Here is a 13483-nt window from a genome sequence, read left to right on the forward strand (position 1 = left end):
AAAGATGATGTGGAGGTGTATTAGATCAACCACCTTGTGGACAATCTGGGAAGAAAGGAATGCAAGGGTATTCAAGGAAAAGGAAAGAAGCATTTGGGCTGTTGAGGACTGTATCTTGACCAGGGCCATTCATTGGTTAAGAACTATGGACTTATTTCACACATTCTCCTTTGATGATATTTGGAGAAACTGGATAGCGGTGGCTAACAGCCATACAAGGAAGGACAAGGAATCTGTAGTGTGGATGCCTCCGCCTGAAGGATGGGCAAAGCTGAACTTTGATGGAAGCAGCCAAGGAAACCCAGGCCCATCGGGGATAGGAGGGGTGCTGAGAGATAAGGAGAGCAACATATTAGCATTGTTTTCAGGCCCCGTGGGAATAGGAGACTCCAATAGAGCTGAGATGTTAGCAACGGTACAAGGTATTCAGATTGCAGAACAATTAGGAGTTCAGCACTTGGTAATTGAAGGGGACTCTAAGATTGTTGTGGGATGGCTGATAGACCCAGCTTCAGCTATGTGGTGACGCAGAGACCTGTTAAGGAAAGTCAGTTGGCTCACAAGAAACATGACTGTTACCTCTCTTTGGGTGGGAAGATCAGCAAATACCTTAGCGGATGGGTTAGCTAAGCAAGGGGCTTCAAGGGAACATTTATTTTAGGCTGCTCTGTAATTTTATTTCTGGCTATTTCTGTTTTTTAATTTGATGTAATACTTGCTAGAAGAGGTAACAACTCGTGCCTCCTCTTGGGTCTCCTGTATTGCCTCATATTTCTGGTTTAATAAATTATATTCATTCATAAAAAAAATGTCTGTTTTGGAAAATATGAATTACTTAGTTATTTCTGGTATGCAATTACTTTTTGACCCCTTATTTTATGGCTTGTTCATGGATTTAAATTTCAACTATAGAGTATGAGCATTTTGATTTTTATGGTTAGCTCATTTTACCAAGGTTCATCTTACTAACATTTTTAAATATCTAATAATAAAAATATACTTTTGATGTAGGCACATTATATAAAAGATAGACGAAGCAATACAGCAAAGGGGGTTCTTGCTTTAGAATCTTCTTATAAATGGGCTTTAAGTGGCACTCCCCTTCAGAATCGTGTTGGTGAACTTTATTCCCTGGTCCGTATGGCCAAAATTTTCATTAGTCTGGTATTGTAGACACAACCACTCTATTTGGGCTGATAAAATTGCCATTTTGCTCATGTAGGTCCGTTTCCTGCAAATAGTTCCCTACTCATATTACTTTTGTAGGGATTGTGATTGCAAATCACTTGATTACAGGTAAAAACATTGTATCTACTTAATTATTTTAGGACCATGTGGTTGTTGGAACTCTTACAATTGACAAATTATCGCAGTCACTAGTAAGCCATTTTTTGTTTTGCTATTCTTTGTTTCCCTTGTTTACAAATATGTTTAGAGACAGCTGCCATCTTTGGATTTTTTTTCAGAGAATGACAGGTCTTTTACACCTAATAGCTAGTTTATAAACATAAGGACATCAGTTGACTCATCTGCAAGCATTGGTTGGGTCACATATTAGGGATGAAGCTACAACTTTTTCTTTTTCAAGCTGCAATTAGAAAGAAAAAGGAAGAAGTCATTTGATCTTCTTGTCTTCTCTTTATTCACTTCTTTGAAGTGAAACAGCATGTCAAAAAAATGAGTGTGGCAGAAATGTGAATGCTTAGATGGATTTGGTAAAACTGGAAAGGACAGGGATAGAAATGAAGTCATGCAAAGGAACCTAGGAGTAGCTCCAATAGGTGATAAAATGAGAGAAAGTAGATTGAAATGGAGGTTTGGGATTCAGAAAACTGAGATATAAATACTGCCCTTCTCGGAAAATGGTTTTGGAGATTTGGGCAGCAAGAGAACAGTCTGTGATGGAGAAGTGGGGGATGGGAGCCAGGTGAAGCAAGTCAGCCATATGGTTTCTCGGTTTGGAAAGGGATAGAGAAAACCTATAGTCAGTTCAATCAAAAAAACCTATAGTCAGTTCAGCAAAGGTAGATTTCCCAGAACCAAGGTCAGTTTTGAAGTGGGAAAGGAACCAAGGTCAGATTTTGGAAGGATTGCTGGTGTGGAGGTAGTCTTCTGAAATGATTTCCCAGAACTGTTCGCAGTAGCAGTGAACAACAAAGCAAAGGTAGCAGGCTATTTGCAGATCTCCAGTGGAAATTGTGTTTGGAATCCCCTTTTTAGAAAAGCTTTACATGATTGAGAAATTGATCTGTTTGCTCGTTTGCTGCAAAGGCTTTATAGTACTAATTTTAATCCTAATAGAGATGACCAAAGAGTGTGGTTGGGAGGAAGGACAAGCAGTTTTCTGTCCGCTCCTTTTATAACAATCGGACTAGGGAAAGATTGCTTTTTTTTTTTCTTATGGTCAGCCTATTCAAATAAGATTCTGACTAAGGATAGCCTTTTGAAGAGAGGAATGTGAATTGACTCTTCAGAGTGTGTGCTTTGTAGCAGGATGGAGGAGACAGTTGATCACCTGTTTTGACATTGTAATTTCTCTTATAGCATCTGGGTGAAAGTACACAGTCTATTTGCCTACAAGAGTTGCTGTCTGGTATCAGTGGAGAGTTTCTTGAAAGGGTGGCATTTACAAGGTTTGAGTAAAAGAGGAAAGGCTATTTGGAAAATGATCCCTGGAATTGTGTGGTGGTCTATATGGAAAGAGAGAAACTCCAGAAATTTTCAGAACAAGGGCAGTCAAGAGGAGGTTGTTTGGCATAAAATTGTGGGCAAACTGTTTTCTTGGTCATCAGCTCAGTTTAACTTCAACAATTCAGAGTTTAGTTCCCTTTTTCATTATGTAGATCTTTTTATTAATGTTGATGGGATAGTGGTTTAGTTTTTGTATGGTTCTCCCTGTTACAGCCTGTAGTTGTACAGGGTTTCTTTTTGCTTTTAATGAAATTTATACTTTACCTTTTCTCAAAAAAAAAAAAAAGTTAGGTCATGTGCATAAGCCACCTATGGTACTTGTTAGGAAAAGTGATTTTGTTACAAGTTGAAGGGGCTAGAAGAACTAGATGCAGACTGAAAAGGACTTGGGTGGAAGTCCAGGTTTATTGGGTGAAAGAACTGCAAATGCCTTTGCTGATAATATGGCAAAACAGGGGGTGGGTAGGGGTCGATTGTTTTGGGCAGTTCTGTAATCTTCTTGTTGTTTTGGGGGAGAGTTAAGTAATTTTATCTCTCCTTGAAATATTGTATGTATTCTTGACTTCTTTTAATAAAATTGAATTCTGTTATTGATAAAAAAAAGAAGTAACAGGAAATGCTTTAAGCACCCATAAGCTTGTAGAGACTGTGAAATCTAGCCGCAGGGCTATTTTTGTACTTTTACTCTTCTTTGTTGTATAACTATTATTATTTGTACTCTCTCTCTTTTGTATATTAAGGGCAGATCTGTCCTTTTACCTTTTAATATAAATATTATCTTTTAGGGTGTCGACTGACAATGTGTCACACCCACCATTTGGCTGTGTTCTCTTCTCTCTCTCTCTCTTTTTCTGACTTTTGATCTGACTCTGACATGGTATTAGAGCGGGTCACGACCTGAACTTCACATAACATCCCGGCTACTACTGGTTCAAGAATTCCCTAACAGTATTTGGAAGTTCTTAAGTGTCATTTTAATCCTCTTCCTGGATCGGCTACAGATCTGAACTTTACAGATCTGTTTCCTGGACTGCTGCGCCATCGGATTCACCTTTCTTTTCAGATCTCCCTTTAGAGACATCAGATCAGCCTGAAATTTTAGATCTGGTGTCACCCAGAGCAGATCTACTGAATCCCTTTGGTTTGGTTTGGATCGATTTTGTCTTTGAGGGGTTTTGATCCACTCTTCAGTTAGGCAGAACTATACAGTTGCCTTTTTTGGACATCAGCAGAAAGGTATTCTCCTTTTCTTTCCCTGGTTCGAATTTTTTTGGTTTCTGGAAGTGTGTGTTGTTGCGTTTTGTCTTCCAATGGCATTAGAAAGGATGGAGGTTCTTCCTATTAAGTTCAATGGTATGAACTATGCATTATGGAAGTTCAACTTTCAGTTCCATGTCGAAGCTAAGGGTCTTTGGGGATACCTAGATTGGTCTGTATCTAAACCTGATGACTCTGACATTAAGGGACTTAATCAGTGGAAGATCAACAACCCAAAAATTGCATCATGGATTCTAGGCTTAGTCGAAACTGATATTGCTATCCCTATGAGAGGGTGGTACAGGACAGCCTATGAGATGTATCAATATCTTGAGAAAGTTTATCAGCAATCGAATACCTCTAGACAGTATCGGATAGAGGTTGACATTTTCTCATACTATTAGGGAGATAGAAAGGTCTAGGAATATTATGCCGGATTCATCAACCTTTGGACAAAATATGAGTTAGTTCACATGGGAGAGGATCCTTCAGACTGTTGTGTTAAATACATGAAGGAACACTTTGACAAGAGAAAAATTATGCATTTCCTAATGCATCTAAGGCCAGAGTTTGAAGTTGTCTGATCTAATATCCTAAGTCGAGGAACACTTCTTGACTTAGATACTATCCTTGGAATCGCATATGGCACTGAACAGAATGGAATCACAAAACATGATTCATGTAGCTGACCTCATATAGAGCCGATCCTATATAGTTGGGACAAGGCTTAGTTGTGATCGGACTCGGTTATAATTATGTATAGGGCTGACAATGGGCTTTGAAAATTTGCAATCCAATCTGAAACCCGATTCTATAATCTTGGATTTGGATGGGACAAATAACATCCAATTAATTATTGGATCGAACTTGGATGTAGCCTACTCTGATTAGATAGAAATCCAAATTCGACTAATATGTATATTTATTAATTTAAAATATATATTTGATTTCAAGTTACTAAAATACTGATTTCGATCATGAGTGAAGTAGAGAAGAGAGGAGAAGAGAGAAGAGAAGAATAGAGAAAAGAAGATTGGAGACCAAAAGTATGGTTGGTGGCGCCACTCTCTATTTATATGTTAGGGCGACAATATAAAATAATAAAACAGTAAAAGACAAAAGTGCCCTTACGACACATAACTAAGATTACATCACTCTCCCTCAAGTTGGGGCATAGATATCAATCATCCCCAACTTGTCACAAAGATTATAGTGCCGCATGGAGTTTAATCCTTTGGTAAGGATGTCTGCAAGTTGTTCCTCAGAGCTGATGTAGGGAGTGCAAACTTCTCCTTTTTCCAATTTTTCCTTGGTGAAGTGTTTGTTAACCTCTATATGTTTAGTTCTATCATGGAGAACAGGATTGGCTGCAATGTTGATGGCAGCCTTGTTGTCACAGTAAAGTGACATAGGGTTATTGAGAGGAAAGTCCAATTCACCCAAGAGACTCTTTATCCATAGTAGTTCTGCCACACCATGAGACATGGCCCTGTATTCAATTTCTGCACTCGATCTGGCCACCACACTTTGTTTCTTACTCCTCCAAGTAACAAGATTTCCCCCAACGAAGGCACGATAGTCACTAGTGGATTTTCTGTGATCCACAGAACCAACCCAATCTGCATCAGTGTAAACATAAACTCTCATATGCCCATGTTTTCCAAATAGGAGCCCTGGCCTAGGGAATTTCTTCAAATATCTAAGAACTCTATAAGTTGCCTCTAAGTGTGTGGCCCTGGGAGCATGCGTAAACTGACTAAGGACTCCCACTGCATGCGCAATGTCAGGTCTTGTCATAGATAGGTAGAGAGGTCTGCCCACCAATCTTTGATACTGCTTTGTGTTTGCTATGGGCTCATCACTGCAATCCCGAAGCCTGTGATTTACATCTATAGGAGTGTCAGTAGGTTTTGCCTCAAGCTTCCTTGTATCTTTCAAGAGATCTAGAATATATTTCCTCTAGGAGATGAAGATACCCTGATTAGAGCGGGCAACTTCAATTCCAAGGAAATAATGCAAAGGCCCCAAATCCTTCACTTAAAACTAAGTGGCCAAGAATCTCTTCAATCTCTGTATCTTTGGGTCCCAATCACCGATGATAATAATGTCATCGACATACACAATTAGGGCTGCCATTCTTCCTTGTTCTCTCTTCACAAAGAGTGTGTGATCAGATTGACATTGCTTAAAACCCATCTGTTGAACAGCCTTGTGGAATCTATTGAACCAGGCCCTAGAGATTGTTTTAAGCCATACAGAGATTTCTTCAGTCTGTAGACTTTATGCTCATTTCCCTTAGCACAGAAACCTGGAGGTTGGGTCATGTACACTTCTTCTAAGTCACCATTCAGAAAGGCATTTTTAATGTCTAGTTGATGAAGCTCCCAATCTAGATTTGCTGCTAAAAAGAGGAGAATTTGAATAGAATTCATTTTTGCTACAGGTGTAGAGGTTTCCACATAATCAACTCCATACACTTGTGAAAAACCTTTTGCAACTAGTCGGGCCTTATACCTCTCCACTGCCATCTGCCTTATATTTCACAAAGAATACCCATTTGCACCCCACAAATTCGTTTCCCTCAGGAAGATTTACCAACTCCCACGTGCCATTTTTGTGAAGGGCATTAATCTCCTCCTTCATTGCATCTATCCACTCAGGAACAAGTAAATCTTTTGCAACACTCTTAGGAAGGGAAACACTGTCAATGGCAAAGAGGAAAGCGCGGAAAGAGGGTGAAACATTTTCATAGGATAAGGAATGAGCCATTAGGTGGTGTTTGGTTCACGATCTGACACCCTTCCTCTTAGCAATAGGAAGATTCATATCACAATTGGAAGTGTAAATATCAATGGGTTCAGGGATATCAATTGGAACAATAGTACCTGGATGCAGTGATGGATTCAACCCCTGAGAGTTTGATGGCATGGGTTGTATAGCTCTAGGATGCTCTGTGTCTATTGAACTTTGTTGAGCCTGACCTCGACTTTTGTACTGCTGTCTATGAAAGACCCAAAATGGAGGAGGGTCAGGAGGAGAAGGCAACAAAACCTATCTCTGTTTCTCCTCACTTGGATTACCCCCCCTGAGGAGAAGCAGGAAAGAAAGGCACATCTTCAAAGAAAGAAACATCCATGGATACAAAGTACTTTTTGGAAATGGGGTCAAAGCAATGATAACCCTTTTGGGAAAGGGGGTAGCCAAGGAAAATACAAACAATGGCTTTGGGAAACAATGGAGCTGTAGGGAAGATAAGTTGACGAGGGAACTTGTACTCCAAGAGACAAGATGGCATCCGATTGATAAGCTGCAGTCATAACAACATCCACTCAGAACCTTTTGGGAACATTCATGTGTATCAACAACCCCTAAGCAACCTCTAGAAGATGACGATTCTTTCTATCTGCAACCCCATTCTGTTGAGGGGTTCTAGCACAAGAGCTACGATGAAGAGAGCCACAAGTTTCAAAAAATTCTGTGAGGTCACCATGAAAATACTCTTTGGCATTATCTGATTGGAAAATTTGAATCTTTGTCTGAAATTGTGTTATACCATATGTTAGAAGGCTTTCATAATTTTAAGAACTTCTTCTCGAGAGTGCATAGGGTACACCCACGTATATCAAGAGAAGTTGTCAGTAAAAGATATGTAGTATTTGTAGCCATTCTCTATTGGAATATTTACGGGTCCCCAAACATCAGAATACACAATGGAAAAAGAAACATCTGATCTTTTATTACGTAAAGGAAATGAAGTTCTACAATGCTTGCTTAGCTAACACACTTGACGCTAAAAATCATTAACTAACAAAGACGAACAATTCTAGAAACAAGTACTTCAAAGACTCAAAGGACATATGACCCAAACGATTGTGCCACAAAGTAACCTGACTCTTATTTGACTGACTCAAAGACTTTGACGCTGCAAGACCAACTTTATTCTCCAGCACATAAAGACCATTCACCATGTTCCCTTTAAACAATTGTCCTCCTAGAGGCCAAATCCTGAAAGACACAAGATTGAGGAAAAAATGTTATTGAGTAGTTCAAAGAGTGTGTAATGCTGTTAATAAATAGCAAATTAATAGGCAGCTTTGGAACATGTAAAACATTTGATAGAGGCAAGGCCAAATGGCAAGGATATAGATCATCAACCAGCAATGGAGGAAAAGGATCCATAAGCTAACCTCACTTTATCTTTGCTAGAAAGAAGGGTGTATGATTGAAAAAAGGTTGACTTACCAGTCATGTGATTGGAAGCATCAGAATCAATAATCGATGGAGATTCGAAGGTATCAGTAAACACATTGTTTTGGAATGGTAGAATACTGATCTATTTCATTCTATTGCCAATCGGCATATTTATACAGTAAGCTGCTGCAATAAATAGAAAGAAAAGAAAATAGAAAGAAAAGAAAATAGAAAGTACAAGAATAGAAAGAAAAAACTTTCTAAATCAATCCTTCCACAATCCTAGGAATATATACAATTCTATTTTTACACAACTACCAAATATAGATCTGCACCAGTAACCCCACGCTTTCCAACACTCCCCCTCAAGCTGGTGAATAGAGATCCTCCATTCCCAGCTTGGCTATAATTCTTCGAAAGTCTATACTATTGAGCCCTTTAGTAAGTACATCGGCCAATTGTCCTTTTGTAGACACATAGGGAGTGCAAATCAACTTGTTGTCTAGTTTCTCTTTTATAAAGTGTCGGTCAATTTCGATGTGCTTCGTCCTGTCATGTTGAACAGGATTGTGAGCAATATTGATGGCTGACTTGTTATCACAATATAGTTTCATAGGCTCTTCTCGTGGAATCTTCAGGTCTTCTAAAATTATCTTCAACCAGAGTAATTCACACACTCCTTGTGCCATAGCCCTGAATTCTGCCTCTGCACTTGACCGAGCCACTACATTTTGCTTCTTACTCCTCCAAGTGACTAAGTTTCCTCCCAAGAAGGTACAGTAACCGGAAGTGGACCGTCATCTACTGGAGATCCTGCATAATCGGCATCTGTATATGCTCCAAGTGACTAAGTTTCCTCCCAAGAAGGTACAATAACCGGAAGTGGCCCGTCTATCTACAAGAGATCCTGCATAATCGGCATCTGTATATGCTTCAAGAGCCAGTCCCCCATTTTTTTCTGAATAAAATTCTTTTTCCTGGATTGGCTTTCAAATAGTGCAGAATTCGATGAGCAGATTGTAGATGAACTTTTTTAGGATTATGCATAAACTGACTTATTACACTTACAACGTGTGCAATATCTGTCCGTGTATGTGCAAGATAAATGAGTTTTCCAACCAGTCTTTGGAATATCTCCTTGTCTACACTTGCATTCTCGCTGGCTTCTCCAAGTTTATGATTGGGATCTATAGCCGTGGAAGCTGGTTTACATGCCATATTTCTTGTTTCTCTCAAAAGATCAACAACATACTTTTGTTGAGAGATAAAGATGCCTTGTTTAGAATGTGCTACTTCAATTCCGAGAAAATACTTTAGTCTCCCCAAGTCTTTTATCTCAAATTCTTTGGAAATGCAGTTTTCCAATGCTTTCTTCTCCTTTTTATCATTCCCAGTAACGATTATATCGTCCACATAGACTAATAGTGCAGTAACTCCCCCTGAGGCTGTGTGTTTGATAAACAATGTGTGGTCACCTTAACTTTGCTTGTAACCTGTACTAAGCATCACCTTTGTAAACCTTCCAAACCATGCTCTCGGAGATTGTTTGAGACCGTATAGTGCTTTCTTCAACCTACAAACTTTGTTCCCCTTAATGCCTTTTCCAAAACCCGGTGGAATGTCCATGTATATCTCCTCTTCTAGATCACCATGGAGAAATGCATTCTTTACATCAAACTGTTGCAAATCCCAATTATAGTTAGCAGGCAAAGACAACAACACCCTTACTGTACTCATTTTAGCTACTGGGGCAAAAGTTTCCTGATAATCTACCCCATAAGTCTATGTATATCCCTTGGCTACCAGTCGTGCTTTGTACCTTTCTAATGACCCATCAGATTTGTACTTAATCGTGAACACCCATTTACAACCTACAGTCTTCTTGTTTCTTGGTAGATCCACAACTTCCCATGTGTTGTTCTTTTCTAGTGCCTCCATTTCCACTCTCATGGCTTTTCTCCACTCCTTATTAGAAAGTGCCTCGGCTAGAGTATTAGGAATTGGAATGGTGTCAAGGCTGGCTAGAAAACTTTTATGGGATTTAGAGAATCTTTGGAATGACACAGATTTGGCTAAAGGGTACAATGGGCGTTTGGTACATTCTCTGGTTCCTTTTCTCAGTGCAATAGGTAGGTCATACTCAGACTGTAAAGGTGCAAGTTCAAGTTCTGCATATCCCTCAGTTCCAGGATTAGGAGTTGAATCTTGGACTTGCACAAATTGAGGATCTGGATTTCTTCTCCTAGAGTAAACCTGCATATATCTCACATCATCATGCACATCATTGGTGGGGTTAACAGTGTCTGAATTTGGTTCAATGGCTGGGTTATTTGACTCTTGTTGAGACTCGGGAATGTGGGGCTCAGAGGATTGTGACTCAGAGGGATGTGATTCTTGATGGTTGGATGACTGTGAGGAGGGATACATCTAAAGAGAGTAGATCCGGGGCCTTATCTTCCATTAATGAGGGCTCCCCCTGAAGATAAGGTTGAGTGAAAAAGGATTGTCCCTCCTCAAATGTGACACCAATGGAGGTGTAGAATTTTCTGGTGGCTGTATGATGACATTTATAACCTTTATGAGTTGGGGAATATCCCAAGAAGACACACCTGATTGCTCGTGGATCCAATTTTCCCTTATTATGGACATGAACAAAGGCAGTGCAGCCAAAAATTCTTGGTGTGAGATTATTTGAGGTTCGAATATCAGGGTAGAATTGAGAAAGGACTTGTATTGGGCTTCGGTTGTCAAGAACTTTAGATGGTAGTCTATTTATGGTGTATGCAGCAGTAAGGACAACTTCCTCTCAATATTGTTTTGGCACCCGGTTTTGAAAGAGAAAGGCTCAGGTGGTTTGCAAAAGATTGCCATTTTTCCTCTCAGCTATCCCATTCTGTTGGGGAGTGTTAACATAGGAGGATTTATGCACAATGCCTTCTTTCTAAAAAAATGGGGACAAATTCTGATTAAAATAATCTGTAGCATTATCAGATCAAAACCTTTTAATTTTCACACCAAACTGAGTTTGGACCATGTTATGAAAGTTGGGAAGAATGGTACCCACATCAGATTTAGACTTAAGAAGAAAGATCCATGTGACCCTAGTGCAATCGTCAATAAAGTGACAAACCATCTAGAACCAGTAATGTTGGGAGAGAAGGGCCCCATATATCCGAATGAATCAAATAAAAAGGAGTTGAAGATCTTTTATTGCTGATTGGGAAAGAAACCCTTTTGTGCTTAGCAAGTTCATAAACATCACAATGAAAGGTTTCAACATCAATTCCTTTAAACAAGGAAGGAAGCGTTGTTTTTAAAACGGGAAATGAAGGATGACTGAAACGGAAGTGATGACGCCAAATTAAATCTTTATTGGAGGTAGATAAGAATGACTCGTGTGTGACATGCATAATAGTGTGAGATGGTTTGCTGGTTGCTTCAAGGTAGTAGAGTCCATCCCTTTACTTAGCAAGTCCAATGTTCTTCCCCGAAACCTGGTCCTAAAATACATAGTAAGAAGGAAAGAACACAACATTGCAGTTCACATCTTGGGTGAGTTTATGTATAGAGATAAGGCTAGTGGATAACTTAGGAACATGTAGCACATTTTTAAGCAATAGGGATGGAGTAATTTGAATATTCCCAATCCCTGCTACTGTGGTGAAAGAACCATCAACAACAGAAATTTTTCTATTAATAGGACAGGGTGTATAGGTGAGAAAATGTAGTGAAGAGGGTGTCTTGTGGTCAGTAGCTCCAGAATCAAGAATTCATGGAAAAACACTAGCCGAGGCATGTAATCCTAGAGATAAAGACTCACCTGAGAGAGCAAGAGAGGTAGAACCACTTCCTGGTTTCAAGGATTTCAGGAAGCTCCTTAGCCTTTCAATTTCTTCATCATTAAATGGTCCCTGATTTGAGTGTTCTTGCTGCGGGGTTGTTGAGACATTATGGGCCTGTTGAACTCCTTTTGAAACTCCTCGATTTCCCCATTCCTTGTTGGATGTGGGAGGTTTCCCATGAAGTTTCCAACACCGATCTTTTGTGTGTCTGGGCTTCTTGCAATAGGTGCACCAGAGGTTATCGTTGAGTCACGGGTAGTTGTGTCATGAGCCAAGTTGTGATTGTTCTCACCTTTTGAACCACTGTAACTTCCTCCCCTTGCCACCATGGCTGAGCCTTCGGGATCTTTAGGCTCAAGCATGATTCCACGGCGGCTTTCCTCAGCTCTGACAAGGGCTATGACTTCATTCAATGGAGGCACTTCTTCTTTGCCAAGAATTTGTATTCGGACCTGATCAAATTCAGCATCCAGTCCGACCAAAAAATCATACACCCTATCTCTTTCAATAAAATTCTTCAAGATCACAGCATCATCAGGGCACTTTGTCTCAAGAACCCGATAATGATCAAGCTCATGCCATAAATTTTGCAGCAGATTTGCATACTCTGTAACACTTCTGCTCCCTTGTTTGGCCGCCGCTATCTTCACTTTGACCTCATAGACACGAGCAGCGTCATGGGCTTTGGAATAGGTTTGTCGGACAGCATCTCAAATAGCCTTTGTAGAGGGAAGAAACATACAAGTATCACTGATCTCGGGTGTCATTGAACTCCACAACCATGACATAATCATAGAGTCCTCTTCGTCCCAAGCATAAAAATTTGGCTCACCCAACTTTGGCCCTGTTCTAAGAAGGTGACTAATTTTTCCTTTTCCCTTCAAATAGGTACGCACTAATTGTGACCACTTCAAGTAGTTCTGGCCATTCAGTCTATATGTTGTCTGAATATTCTGCAAATCACCAGTGTGAGGATGAGAATTTGTTGCTCCTTCATCGGTTTGGACGGGAGCACTTGTTGCAGTCATGTCGGACATTGTTAATGGAGGAAAAATAAGGCCAGTAGGAAAGGAGAATAAAGGAGGGAAGAACTGGCCGGAATAAAGGAGAATAAAGGAACACTTCTGGTTACAGATCAACACTGAAAGCCAGAAGAGAAAGACACGAAAAACTGGCAATGAAGGCCGAAAAAAATCTCAAGGTTGAGAAACCTAGAGCTCTGATACCATGTTTTGGAATGGTAGAATACCGATGTATTTCATTCTATTGCCAATTGGCATATTTATACAATAAGCTGCTGCAATAAATAGAAAAAAGAAAAAAAATAGAAAGTAGAAAAATAGAAAGAAAAGAAAATAGAAAGTACAAGAATAGAAAGAAAGAAATAGAAAGAAAAAGCTTTCTAAATCAATCCTTCCACAATCCTAGGAATATGTACAATTCTATTTTTACACAACTACCAAATATAGATCTGCACCAGTAACCCCACGTTTTCCAACACA

At 39.6% G+C, this 13483-nt stretch overlaps 1 protein-coding gene across 2 annotated transcripts in view; it reads left to right on the plus strand.

The window, feature by feature from the left end:
* Positions 1 to 13483, plus strand: part of LOC104588307 (Helicase protein with RING/U-box domain-containing protein) — a 77997-nt gene that overhangs the window by 12041 nt on the left and 52473 nt on the right. For both annotated transcript variants that reach the window (XM_010246183.3, XM_088894603.1), the window contains 2 exons: positions 1012 to 1134; positions 1223 to 1296. In XM_010246183.3, coding sequence (XP_010244485.1) covers positions 1012 to 1134; positions 1223 to 1296 — 197 coding nt within the window. The remainder of the gene's footprint in view (positions 1 to 1011; positions 1135 to 1222; positions 1297 to 13483) is intronic.

This window comes from Nelumbo nucifera, chromosome 1 (genome assembly GCF_055504915.1).
Source record: "Nelumbo nucifera cultivar China Antique chromosome 1, China Antique-T2T, whole genome shotgun sequence".
Classification (NCBI taxonomy): Eukaryota; Viridiplantae; Streptophyta; class Magnoliopsida; order Proteales; family Nelumbonaceae; genus Nelumbo; species Nelumbo nucifera.